The sequence below is a fragment of the Colias philodice genome, chromosome 8 (assembly GCF_061535455.1).
Source record: "Colias philodice isolate Cphi_HAF_F1 chromosome 8, ilColPhil1 Martin Lab GWU primary, whole genome shotgun sequence".
NCBI lineage: Eukaryota > Metazoa > Arthropoda > Insecta > Lepidoptera > Pieridae > Colias > Colias philodice.
The window spans coordinates 8,910,472-8,929,814 of NC_143093.1; the positions used below are offsets into that span (position 1 = coordinate 8,910,472).

The following is a 19,343-nucleotide window of genomic DNA, read 5'->3' on the forward strand; positions in this document are numbered from 1 at the left end:
TCATCTAACTCTCAAAGAGTTTAATTAGAATTATTTTGTTCTTGGAACTGGGAAAACATTAGTTAATTTTTATTTAACCGCACCACAATTTTAAATATTTAAATATATTTTTTTAATCTAAAGCATTTCTTTAAAATATCAATTTTATTAACTTCCATTTGTTAAACATACATATATTATGGATCACAAGATGAATATATATAATGGAGTCTCAGAAGAGGTTTGTGCGTCGTTATACCACTCACACTAAGAACCAATTAAGACATGCAAATGTATTTGTCATGTTTGTATAAGTATACATATTTCTATAAATAGGTACAATTATATCGAGATATGATTTGTTCAATATAAATCTATGTTTTGTACTATGAAAATACGTTTTGTTACATTTTATAATCATCTTAAAGATATTCTGGTTACAAAGTAGAATTTAATTAATTTTCTTTAATTTTCCTTACAGGGTCTGGTGCTTTATAAACAACTAAATATTACACTAAAGTTTCCCGAAGAGACCACAGAACAGTATATCAAATTTGAATTTTACTTGAGCATCTGTCCCCATTTTTGTGAACTACCGACTCTTTGACGTAGAACTCTTCCAAAAATCGAACTGCGTTATAAAAATTATAATACGTATATAAATAACTCCAAGGCTTACACTCACACAAGAATGCATTTGCATTTATCACAAATCACACGACGCACTGGACCCCTAGTCTCTAAAGTAGAATGATATTAAATTCCTCTACAAACTAACTTGTACTCTAAACACCTATTCATAAATAAACTACTACTTAAACAATTCTTTAAGTATCACGATTATAGTCATATTAAGGACATGGCGTAATAATTCATGGCATAAGTACATAAAAATAATTAAATTTATTTTAAAATCTACAATCACAACATGGCGAGAGACGCCTAGGGTCCTCTTAAATCATTATTAAAAAAATAACGCTATGCGGAAACTTAGGGGTTAATCGACAGTTCAGCTTAAATCTTGCAGAACCTAATTGAGTCAATATAATGTCTATTAATACTAGAATTAAGTACATATTCATTTGCATCAAAAATATTAAATACACTTATCTACGGATATCGTAATTGAAATTGTGCAGGAATACATTGATGACGTTCGAATAATAAGCGTCTACTTAGCAGCAATGTATCGAGTTGCATGATTTTCAAAATTCCAAGAAGTGAATAGAAAGTAATATATCGTTTTCTCAACAATAATAATTATTCGTCACAAAATCTGCTTAAAGCAAAAGAGTCGACGCGACGCAGAAGATTGAAGTAGACACACATTTATAATCTACGTTTACCATTAATTATTTCTGAACAACAACATCGAGATTTGCATCAAAATACACCAATTCACTTCTATTTTCTATGCTACTGAACGACACATTATTGTTTTAAACTCTACTAAGAAATCGTTAATTTGAAATGCGTCGCGTCGATATACAATATATTCATATATTCATGATACACATACAAATAAATAAAAATAATTATTAGTCAATAAGATTAACATCATACCGTTCCGTAAACACAGTTACCCTACGCAAGATTTGAGCTGAAAACACACTTTTACCTAACTTTTAGGGTGTTTATCCACGAATAATGAGAGAGGATGTGTAGCGACGAATGTGTTTGTAAATAACCAATAGTATCGCTTCAAACTTTATACTAAACTAGATTTCCGCCCGCGGCTTCGCCCGCGTTTGCAAAGGAAAACCCGCATAAATACCGTTCCCGTGGGATTTCCGGGATAAAAACTATCCTATGTGTTAATCCAAGTTACCCTCTATATGTGTGCTAAATTTCATTGTAATCGGTTCAGTAGTTTTTACGTGAAAGAGTAACAAACATATTAGATATTAGATGAAGCGATATGATTGGTTCTTTTCAAACACATTGCTCGCTTTAATCCTCGTACACTATTGATAGAAAAGCACCCTTACGGGGTTAAACCTCAACACCAAGCTCAGTAAATACGATCCGATGCGAGGATAAGTTCAGTAGAAAAATAGTCAATATATACGTCATATTATTTGTAAAAAAAGAACTACTCAATACTCATATAAAGATTGTTTTGTAGTAAAAGAATCAGATCAGTAATAATTAGAAGGTAGAAATCATGTCCGCTTTTTTCGGATCGTTTTTTACTCGGCCAACAAGACCACGACACAAAATACATATCTTTAAAATTATTGCTAAATAAAAGGTCTATTTATAAAATAGTATCGCATTGTTGAATTCAAAATAACTCCATTTAATTATTTAAAAAAAATCATGCAACTTTTATGTTTGTGTCGTAGTCTTACCATCACGAATCATTCTTTCTCATGCTAACAACATACGCGAGAGAATTGTTCTGGCTCTGTTCATGAATATTGATTTTGTTAAGCTTTTTTCGGAATAATTAACAAAATAGCAAATATGAAAACAATGTATCTCTCTGTCCTCTTTAGTATCTGTTTATAAAGAGGAACAGAGAAAGTATTATGGAAAAAGCATAATAAGTTGAATCATTATCATATAATTCTAATTGAATGGAAAACAACAAATGGAAAACAACAAATGGAAAAATGGAAACTACAGATTATACAACTCTGAAGTATCTAACAATATGTGTTGTAGAAACAATTTTGAGCATAAGTTACACATTTAACAGCTTTACAAGTCTGTTCAAATGTGGTAAGATCTCAAAGATTGGTTAAACTATTTAAGTATTTATAAATTTATATATTCATAATTTTGATAGAATACTTTTAATTTCTAGCTATATCCAGAAAATTGATCAGAACAATTGTTTCGTGTACAGTTCACACACGGTTGTATATAATACTGATGGTTGCGGACGTCCAGCTGCACAGCCATACACCTCCCGACCCTTACATTACTAAAATAGAGCATCTACAGTTCATGCGACTAAAATGACCAACAAAAATGACCACCAGTTATGACTTCAAAAAATTTCTGGAACAATTTGTATAGTTTAGCCCGAAAACTACTGCTTTTTAATTTAAAACGGTAAAGTTTACCAAAAATAGAACATTGGTACAAAATCTATTTCATTTTGTCAACCGGCGGCCACTTTAGTCATCCAATCACAAAGTTTTACATCGATACACGATAAATTCGAGGTTCACTCGGCGAACTATTTACACGACGGCACAATAACCGTCAAATTCGTTCCAAAAATATAGTCTTATATCACTAAGCATTCAAGGGGAGGGCGGGTTTTGTTGGAGCAATTCTGTCGTCCGCTGTAAAGAGTCGGTCAAGTTCGTCATCTTCATAGAAGACGACGAAGTGTTCCGGCTTAGCGACGGCTTCGAAGATTGAGCAAACCGAAGGTTTAACGTTATAGAAGTATAACGGTTGTTGTCTCGCGTGGAAGTCAGCTGTTAGCTGTTCAATGGATTTGGCAGCTGTGTAATCAGCGCTGTATATGTGAGTGCACTCAATAACGACGGGCACAGAGTTGCCGCTCGCGCACTTGGTGACGAGGCGCCGCACGTAGTCCACTGACGGGAACATGAGACAGCGGTCCGGGGTTATCATTAGGTATTCCACGCCTTGGTCAGTCTGGAAATAAACATTTGGATATGAATTTTATTTTCATATGGATAATTCATAATTATTATATGCAACTAGATTCATGAATATTTGCTGTAAGCACTGTATAATATAATTATTAGAATTTAATTTAATTAACTTCGATAAAAGGGCATTGGCATGAGGAAATTTATTACAGTTATTTGAATTTATCAACAGCAACATTACATTGGTTACAATTAAGGAAGATTATGAATGTATATTTTACTCTATTCTGAGCGACAAAATAATCCTTCATGCTCACTGTTATTTACTATCTGAAGTTATTAATGTGTAAAATTGCTTACTTTTAACATTTCCACGGAGAATTTGGGTCTAGCAGCGTGGTACAAGATAAACACAATATTGACAACAACTCCAGTGAGGATGCCCATCTCTATCGGTAAAGCCAAGCATAGGACGAAGGTCGTAAGTCCAGGAATGAGGTCCAATTCTGAAATCATGAAAAATATAATTAATAATTCCCGCTGAGTTTAAAATATTAAAGAGCTTGGACGATTCAGTGGTTCAAGCCGGATTAAAAAATTTAAATAATATATATTAATCATAAAATCAAAGACTAAATTAAAGGAAGCCCTGCAACTAACGGAAATAAATATAGGCTGATGAAGACAATTAAGTTTTATCTTGAATTAAAGAAATATCTTAATATTTACATCGCGTAAGAATTATGATTCAAAAAATATAAAAAAAATAATATTAATAAAAATTAATATGACGATAATACAGAGTTGAGTAGGTGTACTGTTCTTTCTTTTAAAAGGATCTAAGCTACTTGTAACTTGAGTACTAACTCTAAGCTTACGGCTTTATGCAAAGCCTCAAGACATATCATTATAAGTTTTCTCATTGTTATCCTACAGGCTACAATGCCTTCTTAGCTCGAAATAATGTCTTTAATCGAGGTTTATTCAGCTAAATAAAAATAATTCAAATGTATGCGAAATTAATTTTTCTCCATAAATTTAACTATTGAATGCAAAATAGCCACTTGAAGTGTTAGTAGAGAGATAAGAAAATGAGCGCGACTGCATAAATTTTCCTCTATAGTTCACGGGAAATTATTGAAAAAGTATAGCCTATAGGTAGCCTAACTTTCAACTGTTTACTAGATTATTTTACGCCGAGATCTTGAAAGTACTGAAACATTACTAATGCGGTTTTTTCCCTCATGGAAAACCGCAACTAAAGTATTGTTACGGAAAATTATGGGCACATTGTGTGTTGTGACTTGTGAGATGCATAACTTTAGATAGTCGTCAGTGGTACATGATGAAAGATCACGTTGATAAAACAAATAGTTCCAGTTATGTTTATAAAAGAACGGAAATGATCAAAAGTACTACTTATCCTTATATGCTAAAGACATCATTACAATCTCATGAAAAACATTTTCAAAGGAAATTAACGTCAGAGAACACAGACGATGACCGACTGTGTTCTCTTACTGAATCTGGTTTATTTTGCAGGGAAATTTAATATTGTTCATAAAATGCAGTTCATGGCAGGAATATACAATATCACAAAAAACTATAAAACGATAAAATATGTATTACAAAGGCGAGAACACTACTTTGTTATACATATTTTATCAGGACCTATTGTTCTGCAACATTTTCATGGGAATTAGGGTATTGTTACTGACATTAATTAATAATAATCTATAGAATAGTATTATGACTTACTTTTGGCTCGCCACATTGGCTTGACGACATCATATTCTACCATAAACAGAATAGCAGAGATGATGACAGCAGCCAATGCCGCCTTTGGAATGAATTCGAAGTACTGCGTGAAGAACTGCAAGGCCAAGATCACCATCAGACCTGAAAAGATAAAAATAATCGTTTATTAGCGAAATGAATTCTTGGTGAATCTTTGTTTTTGGAGCAGAAGAAAATTTAATTTAATATGTAACGGGAAAAACGTTATTCTTATATATAAAAATGAATCGCAAAATGTGTTGGTAAGCGCATAACTCGAGAACGGCTGAACCGATTTCGATAATTCTTTTTTTATTATATTCCTTGAAGTACGAGGATGGTTCTTATGTAGAGAAAACGTAAACATGTACCACGGGCGAAGCCGGGGCGGACCGCTAGTTTTTAATAGAAATGATAATGAAACGTATTGTCACATGTAATACGTAAAGAATTTTGCGCAATGCGCTTAAAATTTTAGTAACAACAGGCTTATTATTCCTTATTATTCCGTGTGTGAAATTATTGAGTGCCGCTAAAATGTGTGTGTATTGAATAATCGAAACTTACCAGTGTAAAGTCCGTTGAACGTAGTCTTCACTCCCGATCCGTTGGAAACTACAGAACGTGCAAGCGACCCCCCTCCGGGGTACGCCTGCATGAACGAGTTGCCGACATTCATCAGTCCTAGAGCGATCATCTCCTGAGTCGCATCAATCGTTTTCCCGCCAGAAAACGCCTTGCAAATCGCAATGTCTTCAAGCAGCACTATCAAAGGGATCACCAGTAAACCCGATCCCATTTCTGAGACCATATCGACGAAATCTACCGTGGTGTTATCTGATTTCACGTAGCTGAATGGCGGTATCATCGGTGTTGGGACTCCAGAGGGTATAGCACCTATAAGAACAATACCATTAGTCGAGCGAAATAATAGAAGAACAGTGACATAATGTATAATTAATGCAATGTAATGAGAGGAAACAATGAAGAATACCAGCGTGCATGGTTGATCGAAACCTACAGATGGGAAAAAAACGATACAGATCAAAATAATATAGATATTGATGTGATGGAGAGTTCGTGTGTTACATTACTAACCGCCCGGTACACCTTCACCTGGCGAATGCATTGAAAAACAAAAGACAATGTTATTACTTTATTCATACGAATTCGGAAGAGAAGTAGTAAATCTTACGTACCCATAAGTCGGAAAGGTGCGCCACCCTTTGCAGTAACGAACCAGAAGCCGAGGACTCCAGTAAGGACCACCACAATGGCGTTACGGCAGGTTCCGAGTAGCCACATACATTTAGTCAACACTTTCTGCCGGGTGCTTGGTCCATCTGAAGACTTCTCTCCAAGTTTAATCATACCGATTTTCTGAAAATAACAACGTATTTATAGCGTACGGACGTTGATGGAGAAGCATTGAAAGCTCTTTATATCCGTAATGAAATTTCAACTTACCCTCATAGAAAGTAGAAGCGCAATGCAACTGAATCCAAGAATTGGATCCCATAAGGACGCACTGTGAATATTCTTGAATACTGATATCCATTGTGTCAAGAACGTCGTACCCTTCACGTTTATAGCGAACAAGTCTTTGACTTGCGACGTGGCAATCATCAATGCAACTGCAGATGTAAATCCAGAAGACACAGGTCCTGATACGAAGTTGATCAGGAATCCAAGTCCAAGCACTCCCATCAGTAGTTCAATTAGTCCAGTGAGGAAATTCAGTAGGATTGCTTTTTCTATGACGCCTCCAGCGACTTGCCATGTTAGAAGAGAGGCGATAGCGGTGGGTCCGGCGGGAACAGCTCGGCATCCGCCCAAGAAGATGTAGATGAAGCAACCCAAGAATGAACCGTAGAGACCATATTGTGGAGGCAAGCCAGCGATGTTCGAGTAGGCAAGAGACTGTGGGATCACAGTCAAACCCACTGTGATACCCGCTATGAGATCGCCTATCGCTTTTTCCAAATTGTAACTGGAATATAGACATTTATTTTGTAATACCAGAAACAAATTCGCATCATGAGTCGTGCAATTAGTTATATGCGATTTTATTGATCAACTGTGAAATTGAAATACTAATACGAGTAGAAACATTATCTATCCACCTTCAATATTAATCATAACTGATCTTTATCTGTCTGTTAACCGATATTTGTGCTTTCAATACCCTTAACTACTGGAAACCAATTTCCTTTAATTTCTACACCAGATTAACTTTCGATTAAGATTAAAAGATAACGGTATACAAGGTTTAACGACATAAAGGTTTGACTTATTATTTTACTCAAGATATTAATAAGTACTCTATAAATTATAAAAATATATGGAATTAAAGACGCGATAACCAATTGAATGAAAAGTTGATTATTTTACCCGCGAGAATATATAGCTATACACTAATTCCATTATCATTATAATACACAACTTAATAATGAAACAGAATACCTAAATAACGAATATACATATTATCAAAACAAGTCACGGAAGCTAATTAGATTAGGAGCGTAATGGGCGCAGATCACGCAGTACCAATCTGAATACTTCAGGATAATTAGCTAATATGCCGTGAATGGAAATTGATCTATTTTCCGGGTACTTACTGAGGTAACCAGGCGGTGATCGGTATTCTCTTGTGGAGCGTCTTGCGGTTGAGCCGTCGCTTTATGTGAGACCGCCACCCTTCACCCGCTCCGCTGTCTGACACTGAAATATATTGATGATCAATGATAGGAATGTTGGCAAACTAATAAACAATACATGTTCATTTTAGGACAAAGACAAAGATTCGGATTTTAATTTTCTCGCTGAATTTGATGATTGTTCTCGAAAGACCAAATGTAAGCTTACAGTTCGATGAGCCACGTTACAGAAAATACATATGTTTGAGCGTCTATTTAATATTTGCGGATAAAAAAATATTTGTTCATTTCACTACAAAGGTTTGAATAATTGACTTCAAATAAGGGAAATATTTATGTTGTTTCATTCATATTGCGTTTAACATAATATCGATAAACACAAAAAGTATGAGGGCCACTTTAATTTTATTAATAGATCAAAGGGTCACCGAAAATTACATGTCAATAAGTCATGCATGCATGTACCAAGGTCTCAAGAGATAAACAACGTTACATAACTCGTTTATTATAAACGTAACGTTGAAAAAATCTAGAAAGTACGAGAAATAAGGAGTAATTCTCTCAATCGTCACACGTTCAAGTTCAATATTCTATCTGTATTCTGTAGTGATTTAACTCGGCAAATGAAGATGGAAATGTAGTTCAGAATTACTTGTGGTACGGACAGGACTCAGGAGTTCTCTAAGAACTTTTCCTATAACGTAGATTATTGCTGTCTCGATAAATGCGCTTCTACGCTATTCTAAACGTGTCATTCAATATTGCGTAATACATTTTTATTTCTTCCTTTATGAGGCATTTCCTATCCACTTTCTGTGCTTGGTTATGAAGCTATTAGCTTTCCGCCGGCGGCTTTGCTCAAACATGATAACACACAAGTTTTTCCCCTTACAAATTTCCTCCCTCTGTTTACCTCTCTCAAAGTTTGATTTCGCAAAAAGAGTATGTTCTTCTCTAGAGTCTAATCTATGCTAAAATTCATTAAAATTGGAGCAGAGATTGTCGCAAAAAGAATCAACATCCAACTTTTAAATATTAGTTTTCATCATTTCGGCTTGGCCTTTGACTGTTCCTAGAATAATGCTAATTAATTCCTGGTATTATCCAGAAATTGGATACTGTGCTTTGATTATATTCATCACTCTATATGACTTTAACTATTAATTAAGTCTCATCTTGCAATATTAATTATTACGTAAGCATATTTGCGCATCCCGTCTGGGAAACACTTAATCTATAAGCTTTTGCTTAGTTGTCGGTTTCATTTTATTAATACTGGACAATGTAATATTTTTACTGGTATACTTTTTTTTAGATAAACGGAAATAAAGTCATATGTTGTGACATGTCTGAAGGTCCTACGCTCTGAGTTGACATTCAAAATCTAGTTTATTTTGAACTAGTTTTTTTTTCTTTTGTATTTCATCGATTTAAAAGGTCTACTATTAATAAGCATGAAATAAGCTTAATAAGCTTATAATAAGCTTCTGCATTTGAAATAGCACAAATTTATTATTTGGCCAATAACAGTAAAATTTTAATATCGATTAATGTTTATTAAAATCATATAGAAATAAGGTTTAATTTGAAACGTTAAATAAAAATAGAATAAAACTTCACCAAATGTATTCAAAACACGGAAATAAACAATTTTAGGAGTCATCAACTGTACGTACGTCTGAATTTTTAATTGTTAAGCCGTAAACCATCTAAATATAGAAATCCCGTTATTCTTCTAGGAATAATTAAACAATGAACACTTTAGCGTAAATGTCAAGTACATAGATAAATACAAATACATAGAAAGGTTTTTAATTAACTCCTACCTAATTATCTTTTAACACTGTTTCTCTTAGGTACTAATTAAATATTTATGATTCAGCATTTAACTTTGAAAGGATTTGAAAGGTAAATATTTTAGAATTTTGGCGCATGTCATTTATCTTCCATCCCTTTTGTGTACTCGAGTAATAAATGTTACAATGGATTAATATTTTGTACAAATTAAAACAAGTCATCCTTCTTTAGCTACTGTGAATCAAAAGATAACTATGAATATGTCGTTTTTACCTGCTTTACGAACTTAAATCAAATTGAAATCTCATGAACTAAAATATTATAAAACTTCGCTTAAAAAAATAAAGAGATCCTTAGGCGCATATAACTAACATGTGTTTCAAATACCACTGAAATGTAATACATTTTACTTTCACAAGTAGATAAACAAATAAAACAAGGGTAATTTAAAAGATTGCTCCCAATGAATCACGAATTACAATTCGAAACGCAAGGACATGTATAAGGTAATATGTAAAATCATCCCGACCTCTAACAACATTCTCAGGTTTTATTATGCCGTAAACTGAAGTCCAATCCTTACTGGATTTCAACAATTTATGTATCCCAAATAAGGGTAATAAAATGCGAGATTTTGGCGAGAAGTAAATAAATATTTTTAACCGTAAACCGTAATTGTCAGACAGTATGGAAATGGAATAATATATAATATATATACATATAATAGGATATTATCCTTAATCATTTTTTGTCGCCTAGCCAGTATGTTGCAACGAATAGTTCATGGAACTTTTATTTTATAAAAAGACTTATTTAACTATACTAGTAACCTCCAGAAGTGACAAATCACTACTCATATTTGATTTAAAATAAAAAGTAGGTACGCCAAAAGGGTTAGATAGTTCATAAGTGGAACGGATGTTTGCAAAAATAGACAAATTCCCAGATGCCATCTTATTACTTATATAATATTTGTTTAATAATATTATGTACGTCTTATGAAATAGCCGTAATCTGATATCACAACAACATCATAATGGGGCGCAGAAGGCGTGAGATATAAGCCAATTTAGAGGCCAATCAAGATCCAATTAATTTCTCGATAAACTACGATTATCCTCACCTCTCTTGAAGATGAGAAAAATACCGATTTTCTTATTTATCGCTTACATAAACGATGAAGTTTCTTTTAATTATATATGCGAAAAGATTTATTTTAGGAGTTTGTTTATCGTTTCTAAAATCTAAACAAATTAAATTAGTACCTACAACAACGCAATTGTAACTTTAGAGTTTAGACAGAATATGAAAAACTCAATTATGAAGCTAGGTAGGTACATGAGAAGTTAAAAGTTTTACATATAACTTTTAGCTTTTCACGTATCCATAGAAGCATGCATCACATTCACTCATCATGAACATCAATTCAAAAGTTTTTTGTTGTGTCTAATTAAAACTTTAAATACACACAAACCAGTACATAAAAATTTCTACGTACCTATTCGTTATCATTCGTTGTTCATTTACTATATTAGATAACATCTATACTAACATTATAAAGCTGAAGAGTTCGTTTGTTTGTTTGAACGCGCTAATCTCAGGAATTACTGGTCCGATTTGAAAAATTCCTTCGGTGTTAGATAGCCCATTCATCGAGGAAGGCCATAGGCTACAATATTTCATCATGTTAAGATCAACAGGAGCGGAGCCACGCGGGTGAAACCGCGGAGCGCAGTTAGTATTGTATAAAATAATAAAACTTACGTATATAATCATTGCTGGCATGCTTATCGTCGGGGGGTGGTAGCGATCCAGACGACGCGTTGTGTTTCCGCCGAGGTATCATTCTGAAAAATATATTTCGTCAATAATATGTTTAACATAAAATAATAATTAATATAGTTCAAAAACACGCTGTATTATGATAAAATTAATGTATTGTCACCAACCATTGATAAGTGTACAAAGTTTTAATTGAATTTATCCGTTTAAAAGGGGTCAAAATCGAGTCTAAATGTTTTTAGGTTTAGGTTAGGTTTCATACAAGCATAGTATATATTTACACAATTAATAACACGTAAAAGTATTTTCGTTAGATAATGACTTAATTTAATATTGATAAAAATGAACCGGTTTTGCTACTATCAATAAGTGCGAAATTAAATTAAATTATCGGCATAATGAACTTTTGCTTTTGAACAATCATGTATTTTGATATGAGTAATGAGGAAATGTGTAGGTAATAATATTGTTTCATTAGCGCTATTTTTCTGAAAAGGTTCATGGCTCTTAACTAATAATTACTTATATCAATAATATGTTAGAACTTATAATTCGTAATAATAATTAGTAACAGTTCTGTTCATGAATGAAAAACGTTCTCCATAACATTATCATGTATTAGTATGTAATTATTTATTATAGTTTGATTTGCGTTATATTGTCGTATTACCTATACATATTTTGTAACCGTCTAATTTCAATTATATTATTAGCATAATTACAAAGTGATAGCGTATTTTATAATGAACTAGCTGCTCCGCGCGGTTTCACCCCCGTGGCTCCACCCCTGTTGGTCGTAGCGTGATGATATATAGACCTTCCTCGATAAATGGGCTATCTAACACCGAAAGAATTTTTCAAATCGGACCAGTAGTTCCCGAGATTAGCGCGTTCAAACAAACAAACAAACAAACTATTCAGCTTTATAATATTAGTATAGATATGGATATAAACAGGTCAATAATAATGAGTAATCATGAATTCCCCAACAAAAAATACTTTATCAGTAACTACAAGCTCGTATCACCATTCATTTGAATATTTTAGTTAATATTATTACAGGACGCGAATATTCGTAATTGTTATTGAAATTGAAAACTGTATGTATTTAGAATATTTAAAAATTTGGAAAATCCAAAAGTGCACGCCTCATAATTTTTTTTTAATAAATATTTATTAATTATTATTTTTGTTTATTTAATAACAATTAAACCACATCGAATCAGACCCTGAAAAATGAAAGGGTTCTATTCCTGAGCATACTCAAGCGTAAGAGAAAAAAAAAGACTCGATTAGTAAAGTATTTCGGTCGCTATCGTGTTAACAAGAAAAAGGATCCGCACATACAGACACACGGACGTCCAAGACAGAACTTTTTTAAACTGTTTTTTAACTAGTTTAAATAACAAAAATGACATCAAAAATATCATGAACGTTAAAAATAGTGTTTTTTCTTAATATGTGTGTGTATGTATTATCTTACAAGTGCAATGTATGATACATAAATACATTTTAAGTTTGAAAAATCAGATGTTTTGCGCGAAGTGACAGTAGTACCCACCTCAACGCTTCGCTTATGAGGCGTGCAATAATTAGCGTTAGCGATATCTGTCTAATAATCCTCTTTTAGGGAAGTAGGTACTAAAATTAGGAAGAAAGGATACAGAATTTCGCAAAAATAATATTGCTTATCAATTAGTTATTCGTGGTTATACCAAATGCAAATTAAATATAAGTGATACCTACATGTAAAAAGGGGACATGTTACGAAGATAAATCGATGCATTTTCAAAAGTTTTTAGGGATATCGTAGACTTTACGATATCCCTAAAAACGACGTAGACGATAAAATATTGAAGTATACATAGAAATATGTATGGTACAAAGTACTAAAAAGCGTTTATCGTTATAAATATTATCACTTGTGGTCAATGTTATTTACATAACGGAAGGTGGGAGATATGTATCTCACGATTCGTCATGCCCATGCTAAATGCTGCTTATAAATCACGAATATTATGTAATATACAGTAGATACATTTCAAGTAAGAATTGTTAAGTACAATCAATACTGGAAAAATGTATACATATGATTTACGGATAAGTACATAATTTTTTCTTCTATTAATTATGCTCAAAATAACGAAAAAACTTAGAAAAATAACTCACTGAGTCAAACCATACTACATATTGTAATGTGTGAAAAAACGTTTAAAGTAGTGATTTTTTTATTTACAAAACAAATTAAATAAAAATGGTAGTGTAGTAGTGGTATGTAGTATCATGTATATGTTTAATATTAATAGCAATTATTTTGATAAACGTTATTAATTTGAAATCACAGAAAGACTCTTAAAATTTTATTCATACGCTTTATATTACCTCCGTACAATATTACATAATAACTACGCATTATTGAGCGCTATTTTGCTAACCGTACACTTGTTTGTCAATCATTTCACATAGGGCTGATATTTGTACTTGTAGGTATTCCGTATTAAACATCCGTAATCCGTACGTACTAAGTACTATTATAATGTACTGGCTACTTGGAAATGTGCTAACAGTTTAAATAAATATAAATGATTGTGTTGACTCTATTTTGTTTGTAATGAAGACTTGTGAATTAAACTAGATTTTTTAAAATTATTGAAACATACGGTAGTAAAATGTTTTTTTTTAATACTTATACCTGTATATTTTGTAATTTTTTGAAGGTAAATTATTAATAAACGATTTCAACAAACAGCTGAACGCGTATTTTACAAATATATTTTTCCTTATACTTCAGTAAGAAATAAATGCTAGAATATGATAATTTTTTAAGTCGTCTATATGTGAAAATATCGCAGTTTTTGAAGTCGGTTAACAATCGAAGAGGATAATCCCTTATCTGTACTTACTAAGCCTCTAGCACCATTAGGCAAGTCGTTAAATTTATGCACGTGTTGAATAATTAACAATAATTTACAAATGCAACAAGACTTCACACAACGCTAAAATATTTAATTTCGCAGTAACAAACACAATAAATACACATGATAACAACCATTGTTAATCTTTTACCTATAACTGGTATTATAATAATTGGTTTATATTTGATGAAAGTTTTACAAAAAGGGATGAGCTGTATCAATATAAAAATAAAGTTTAGGTATATTACTGTTTATTGTTATTCTTAATCATGACTTGACGGCTGAATTTTTATAGATCTCCGCGCGAAAATCTTTTACTTTTCTTAACAACAGTAAACCTAACTTCAAACTTTTATGCAACAGAAAAAAAAAATCGTTCTCTTTTTTCGGACTACCGCCTAAATTCCACTGTGTACCGTCGCTGAAAGCAGCTACTTTCAGTGGGTTAGATAGGTGCCGCATTGAAAACGATTGTCAAATAAATTATAAAAAAAAAAAAACTTAAGATTACTGTTATATAACTCAAACTCAATTGCGAACATAATTATTTATAGTGCAATTAGCACATGCTGAGTTTTGTGTCATCTTAGGTTATATTGTTTACCTGTAAGTACTTAGCGAGTGGAAAATATAAGATGTGAAGTAGTTGTAATTGTTTAATTACTAATTACTTCCTTAGTAATGTGTGATATTGTTTTAATAAGACGCAAACAAGGTTACAACTTAAAACGTCTTATAGGAAGGTAAGTCCTAGATTAGTTTCGAAACAATTAGCAAATACTTATTTATTCTATAAAGATTTTAGTAATTATAAATGACTAGCTGTTCCCCGCGGTTTCACCCGCATTGCTCCGCTCCTGTTGGTCTTAGCGTGATGATATAGCCTATAGCCTTCCTCGATAAATGGGCTATCTAGCACCGAAAGAATTTTTCAAATCGCACCAGTAGTTTCTGAGATTAGCGCGTTTAAACAAACAAACTCTTCAGCTTTATAATATAAGACGTATAGATTGAAATAAATAATATACTGCAGGGAGAGAATAAAATATTATGTATTTGTTATACCTATTCTATAACGTAACGAGGGAATCTCGACGATTCAAAGTTCAGTAAATTGGTTGGCCAAGACCAAGAAGACATTCCCAAAGGGAATTAAGAAGATTGTTTTTAATATACTAGCTGTCAAAATAAACTTTATCTGTTTTGATGTACTGCAGAAGCTTTCATTATTTTCGTTATCACATAAAATTTAATATCTACTATACTATGGTTATAGGTTCTTTTTTTGCCTAGCAGCTAGCTGTTTTTAATATAGAACGAAGAAATTTGCAAAATATTTCTTTTGTATTGCAATACATAATATATTTAATATTATGTATTCTTATATTATTTATTCAGTTCCCGCTACAAGGAGAATGAACTCGTTTATAAAGGTTCATAATTTTTAATATCAATATAGGTGCATAAGTAATAATAGTATCAATTGAAATAAACATTTACGCAGATGGCGATCACGTGTAGGAAAAATAAATATCGAAGCGTATAAATTAGCAATAACCGAGCTATCATAAACATAAGGATGTTGATTGAAACCTAACAATTAATTTTTGGGTATAGATTTATTAAGGAAATATTTTGTCGTGACCATTTATTTAAACGATGCTATTTTAACTTATTTAAAAGTAACAAATAACACTTACCAAATAAATATTATATTAAGGTAGAAATACTGTATGGAAAACAGGTACGTAAGTACCTTACTGGTTTTGATTATACATGATTTCCTACAATTAATTCTTGTATGACTTCTGAAAACGATGATAAAAACTACAAAACTATTTAAATATTTTAACGTTTAACTGTTTCAGTGTAGGTTGCTCAAATGCAAACATGCGAAGACATTCGAATTTAGAATTTAGAACACTAATTTTTTTTTATTTTGACTCGAGGTATTTTTAAACAAATCCTGTGTTATTGTAAAAACACAAAATTGATAAGAGATACGCACAATCGATACAATAAGAAATATAATTGGACACAGAGTATTTTAATTAAATTTTATAAGAACGAGTTTCGTAAGTACGCAAATAGATTTGATGTTTGCAATACTGATTGCAACTGTGTTTAAATTGATTATTAAATTTTATACAGAGCAATTCCAAGTACTTATAACATTTTAATTCGTTTATTGCTCGAACTCTCAATTCTATTAGTGTTCTCTGTGTAACTTAACACACATACAAATAGGACGGCTCACGGCATGTAAGAAATTATTAAAATATCAATCAATCATTTTTATAATAAAGAGAGAATTATTTTATACATAGGTACATACGAATTTATGTATAAAAGATTAAATTGTAAAGCGAATCATAATTTTAAATACACGTGCAAGGTCAAGGAAAAAAAATGTTTGTTCGTAACACATGTTATCGTTCTAATAGCTAGGGACGTTTTTGTACAATCTGGAGCTGTGACAGCGGAATTCCCGCCACGTCACTTTGAATAGCACAGACTACACAAAAAAAACCACAAAGCATAATATAGGGTCTGAGCTCTTCAGGTAAAGGACCTAAACCACCCGCTGGCAGCTAATAAAAAAAAAAGTTTCTATGCCTCGGTACTACAAAACAAAACTTTTTGTCTATGCCAGGTCACAGGTGGAAGTATTAGTCATATCCAGTCACTTTTTTATTTTATAAAAAATACCTATAATGGGTATTCACCAGGGAATTACGTAATAAAATATCTGTGGTTTTGTTATTTTCCTTATTCTCGGTTTAATTTAAGATAAATTTGACTTTAAATAGTGTTGTTGCCTTTGGCGTGGCGAATTTCATTGGACACGCATAAATGATATATACAATTACAATGCCTAATAATTTTATATTTACCACCAGAAAAGGATGCATTGACGTAGGACATAATACGTTACCCTTATCTTTGTTTGGATTAAGTTCACAGATCACAGAAACTAAAGGATTAAGTTAATGATTTTTGCTCGATTCATTTCTATTTTATTTATCTGTTTTTCTAAAACTAACCTAACGGGTGTTCATCATTCATGAATAATTAAAATAGTCTGTAGGTATTTAGAAATAATCTGTACACCGACTAATTAAACTCATATTTATTGTTGAAACCTTTGAAGTTATTATAACCTGTGAATGATAATATTAAACCAATACCAATTATAAAAACAACAACAAAAACTTTCAGATCCATTACCAATATTATGACTAAGTTCTCAAGTAACTTCTTTGACCCATCTCAAGTTATCTATACCAATTAAAATAAATATTTTCATAATCTTTAATGGATGAATTTGCATGGATTCTTGGTAGAGCTGCTTTTTGCACGCCTCATAAGCGAAGCGTTGAGGTGGGTACTACTGTCACTTCGCGCAAAACATCTGATTTTTCAAACTTAAAATGTCTTTATGTATCATACATTGCACTTGTACATACACACACATATTAAGAAAAAACACTATTTTTAACGTTCATGATATTTTTGATGTCATTTTTGTTATTTAAACTAGTTAAAAAACAGTTTAAAAAAGTTCTGTCTTGGACGTCCGTGTGTCTGTATGTGCGGATCCTTTTTCTTGTTAACACGATAGCGACCGAAATACTGCACTAATCGAGTCTTTTTTTTTCTCTTACGCTTGAGTATGCTCAGGAATAGAACCCTTTCATTTTTCAGGGTCTGATTCGATGTGGTTTAATTGTTATTAAATAAACAAAAATAATAATTAATAAATATTTATTAAAAAAAAATTATGAGGCGTGCACTTTTGGATTTTCCAAATTATTTTTTATAAATACAATTAATTAAATACTTCACGTCATTATTTGAGTATTGATTGATGTATCAAAATCATACGCAATTCCATAAAACTATCCAATTTAATTTGAAAAACCACGGAAAAAGAAGACCTTATTTTCTTACATAATTTGCCAAATTGCAAAAAAGTTCTATAATATCCAAATTGCAAAATTATTTCAGTGTTAGATAGCCCATTTATCGAGGAAGGCTATAATATATCATCACGCTAAGACCAACAGGAGCGGAGCAATGCGGGTAAAACCGCGGTGCACCGCTAGGGTACAAATAATTTCCACCAGTTTTGTTTAAATTTTTGCTATTAAAATCAAAACAAAACCGAAAGTTTTGCATTGCCTTTATTACACTTCTCTTTTTATTAACACTCTATTTGATTTATTAACTCTAAAGCAATAATCACAGCTAATAATTTTTTTATAACTCACTATTGTATTAAATTCACATCACTATGTTTGGATAGCACAATTGGCTGAGTTATGTCACATAACTGTACTTATTTGAACAAATTTCATCACGTTTGTTTCAATATTATTGAGAAATTCTTTTGAAAACGGGACGATTAACACCTTTTTCGATGGAAAGGAATTTATTTTGTCGATGTAAACACTACCTAAAATATCTGCTTTAAAATGTCAAGGTATTTTTTAAATTGATGAACTGTGTCGAGACAAGGCTGAAAATCATTTTGAGCTGCAATTATTATCCTTTAATATGTATATGTCGTAGCCATATCGTAGATTTGCTCATTTCATGATATGATCGATCATTTCACGAAATGGTCGCATTTCATGAAATGGCCAACACAGTTTGATCAGATCGTTAAATCGTCAACGTTTCACGATTTGGCCATCCACATTTGGCCAGATCGTATAAAATATAAAGAGTCCATAAAATATTAAAATTCAGAATATTCTAAAAACTTGTTTAATGTCATCTAAGTTAGTGCCGCGGCAGCGGCCGGCGAATGCTAGAAGCGAATCGTTTTTGCAATAAAAAACAGTTAGGTTAGACTTTGA

The 19,343-nt window shown here is 32.1% G+C and overlaps 1 protein-coding gene across 3 annotated transcripts in view; it reads right to left on the minus strand.

Moving 5' to 3' along the window:
- Esp (Epidermal stripes and patches) overlaps nt 1–19,343 on the minus strand; it is a 32,007-nt gene continuing 12,664 nt past the window's right edge. For all 3 annotated transcript variants that reach the window (XM_089698393.1, XM_089698392.1, XM_089698391.1), the window contains exons 2-9: nt 11,549–11,631; nt 7,949–8,051; nt 6,798–7,320; nt 6,530–6,710; nt 5,898–6,227; nt 5,313–5,453; nt 3,915–4,060; nt 1–3,597 (exon numbers count right to left, since the gene is read on the minus strand). In XM_089698393.1, the coding sequence (XP_089554519.1) occupies nt 3,226–3,597; nt 3,915–4,060; nt 5,313–5,453; nt 5,898–6,227; nt 6,530–6,710; nt 6,798–7,320; nt 7,949–8,051; nt 11,549–11,630 (1,878 nt within the window). In that variant the 5' untranslated portion in view covers nt 11,631 and the 3' untranslated portion in view covers nt 1–3,225. The remainder of the gene's footprint in view (nt 3,598–3,914; nt 4,061–5,312; nt 5,454–5,897; nt 6,228–6,529; nt 6,711–6,797; nt 7,321–7,948; nt 8,052–11,548; nt 11,632–19,343) is intronic.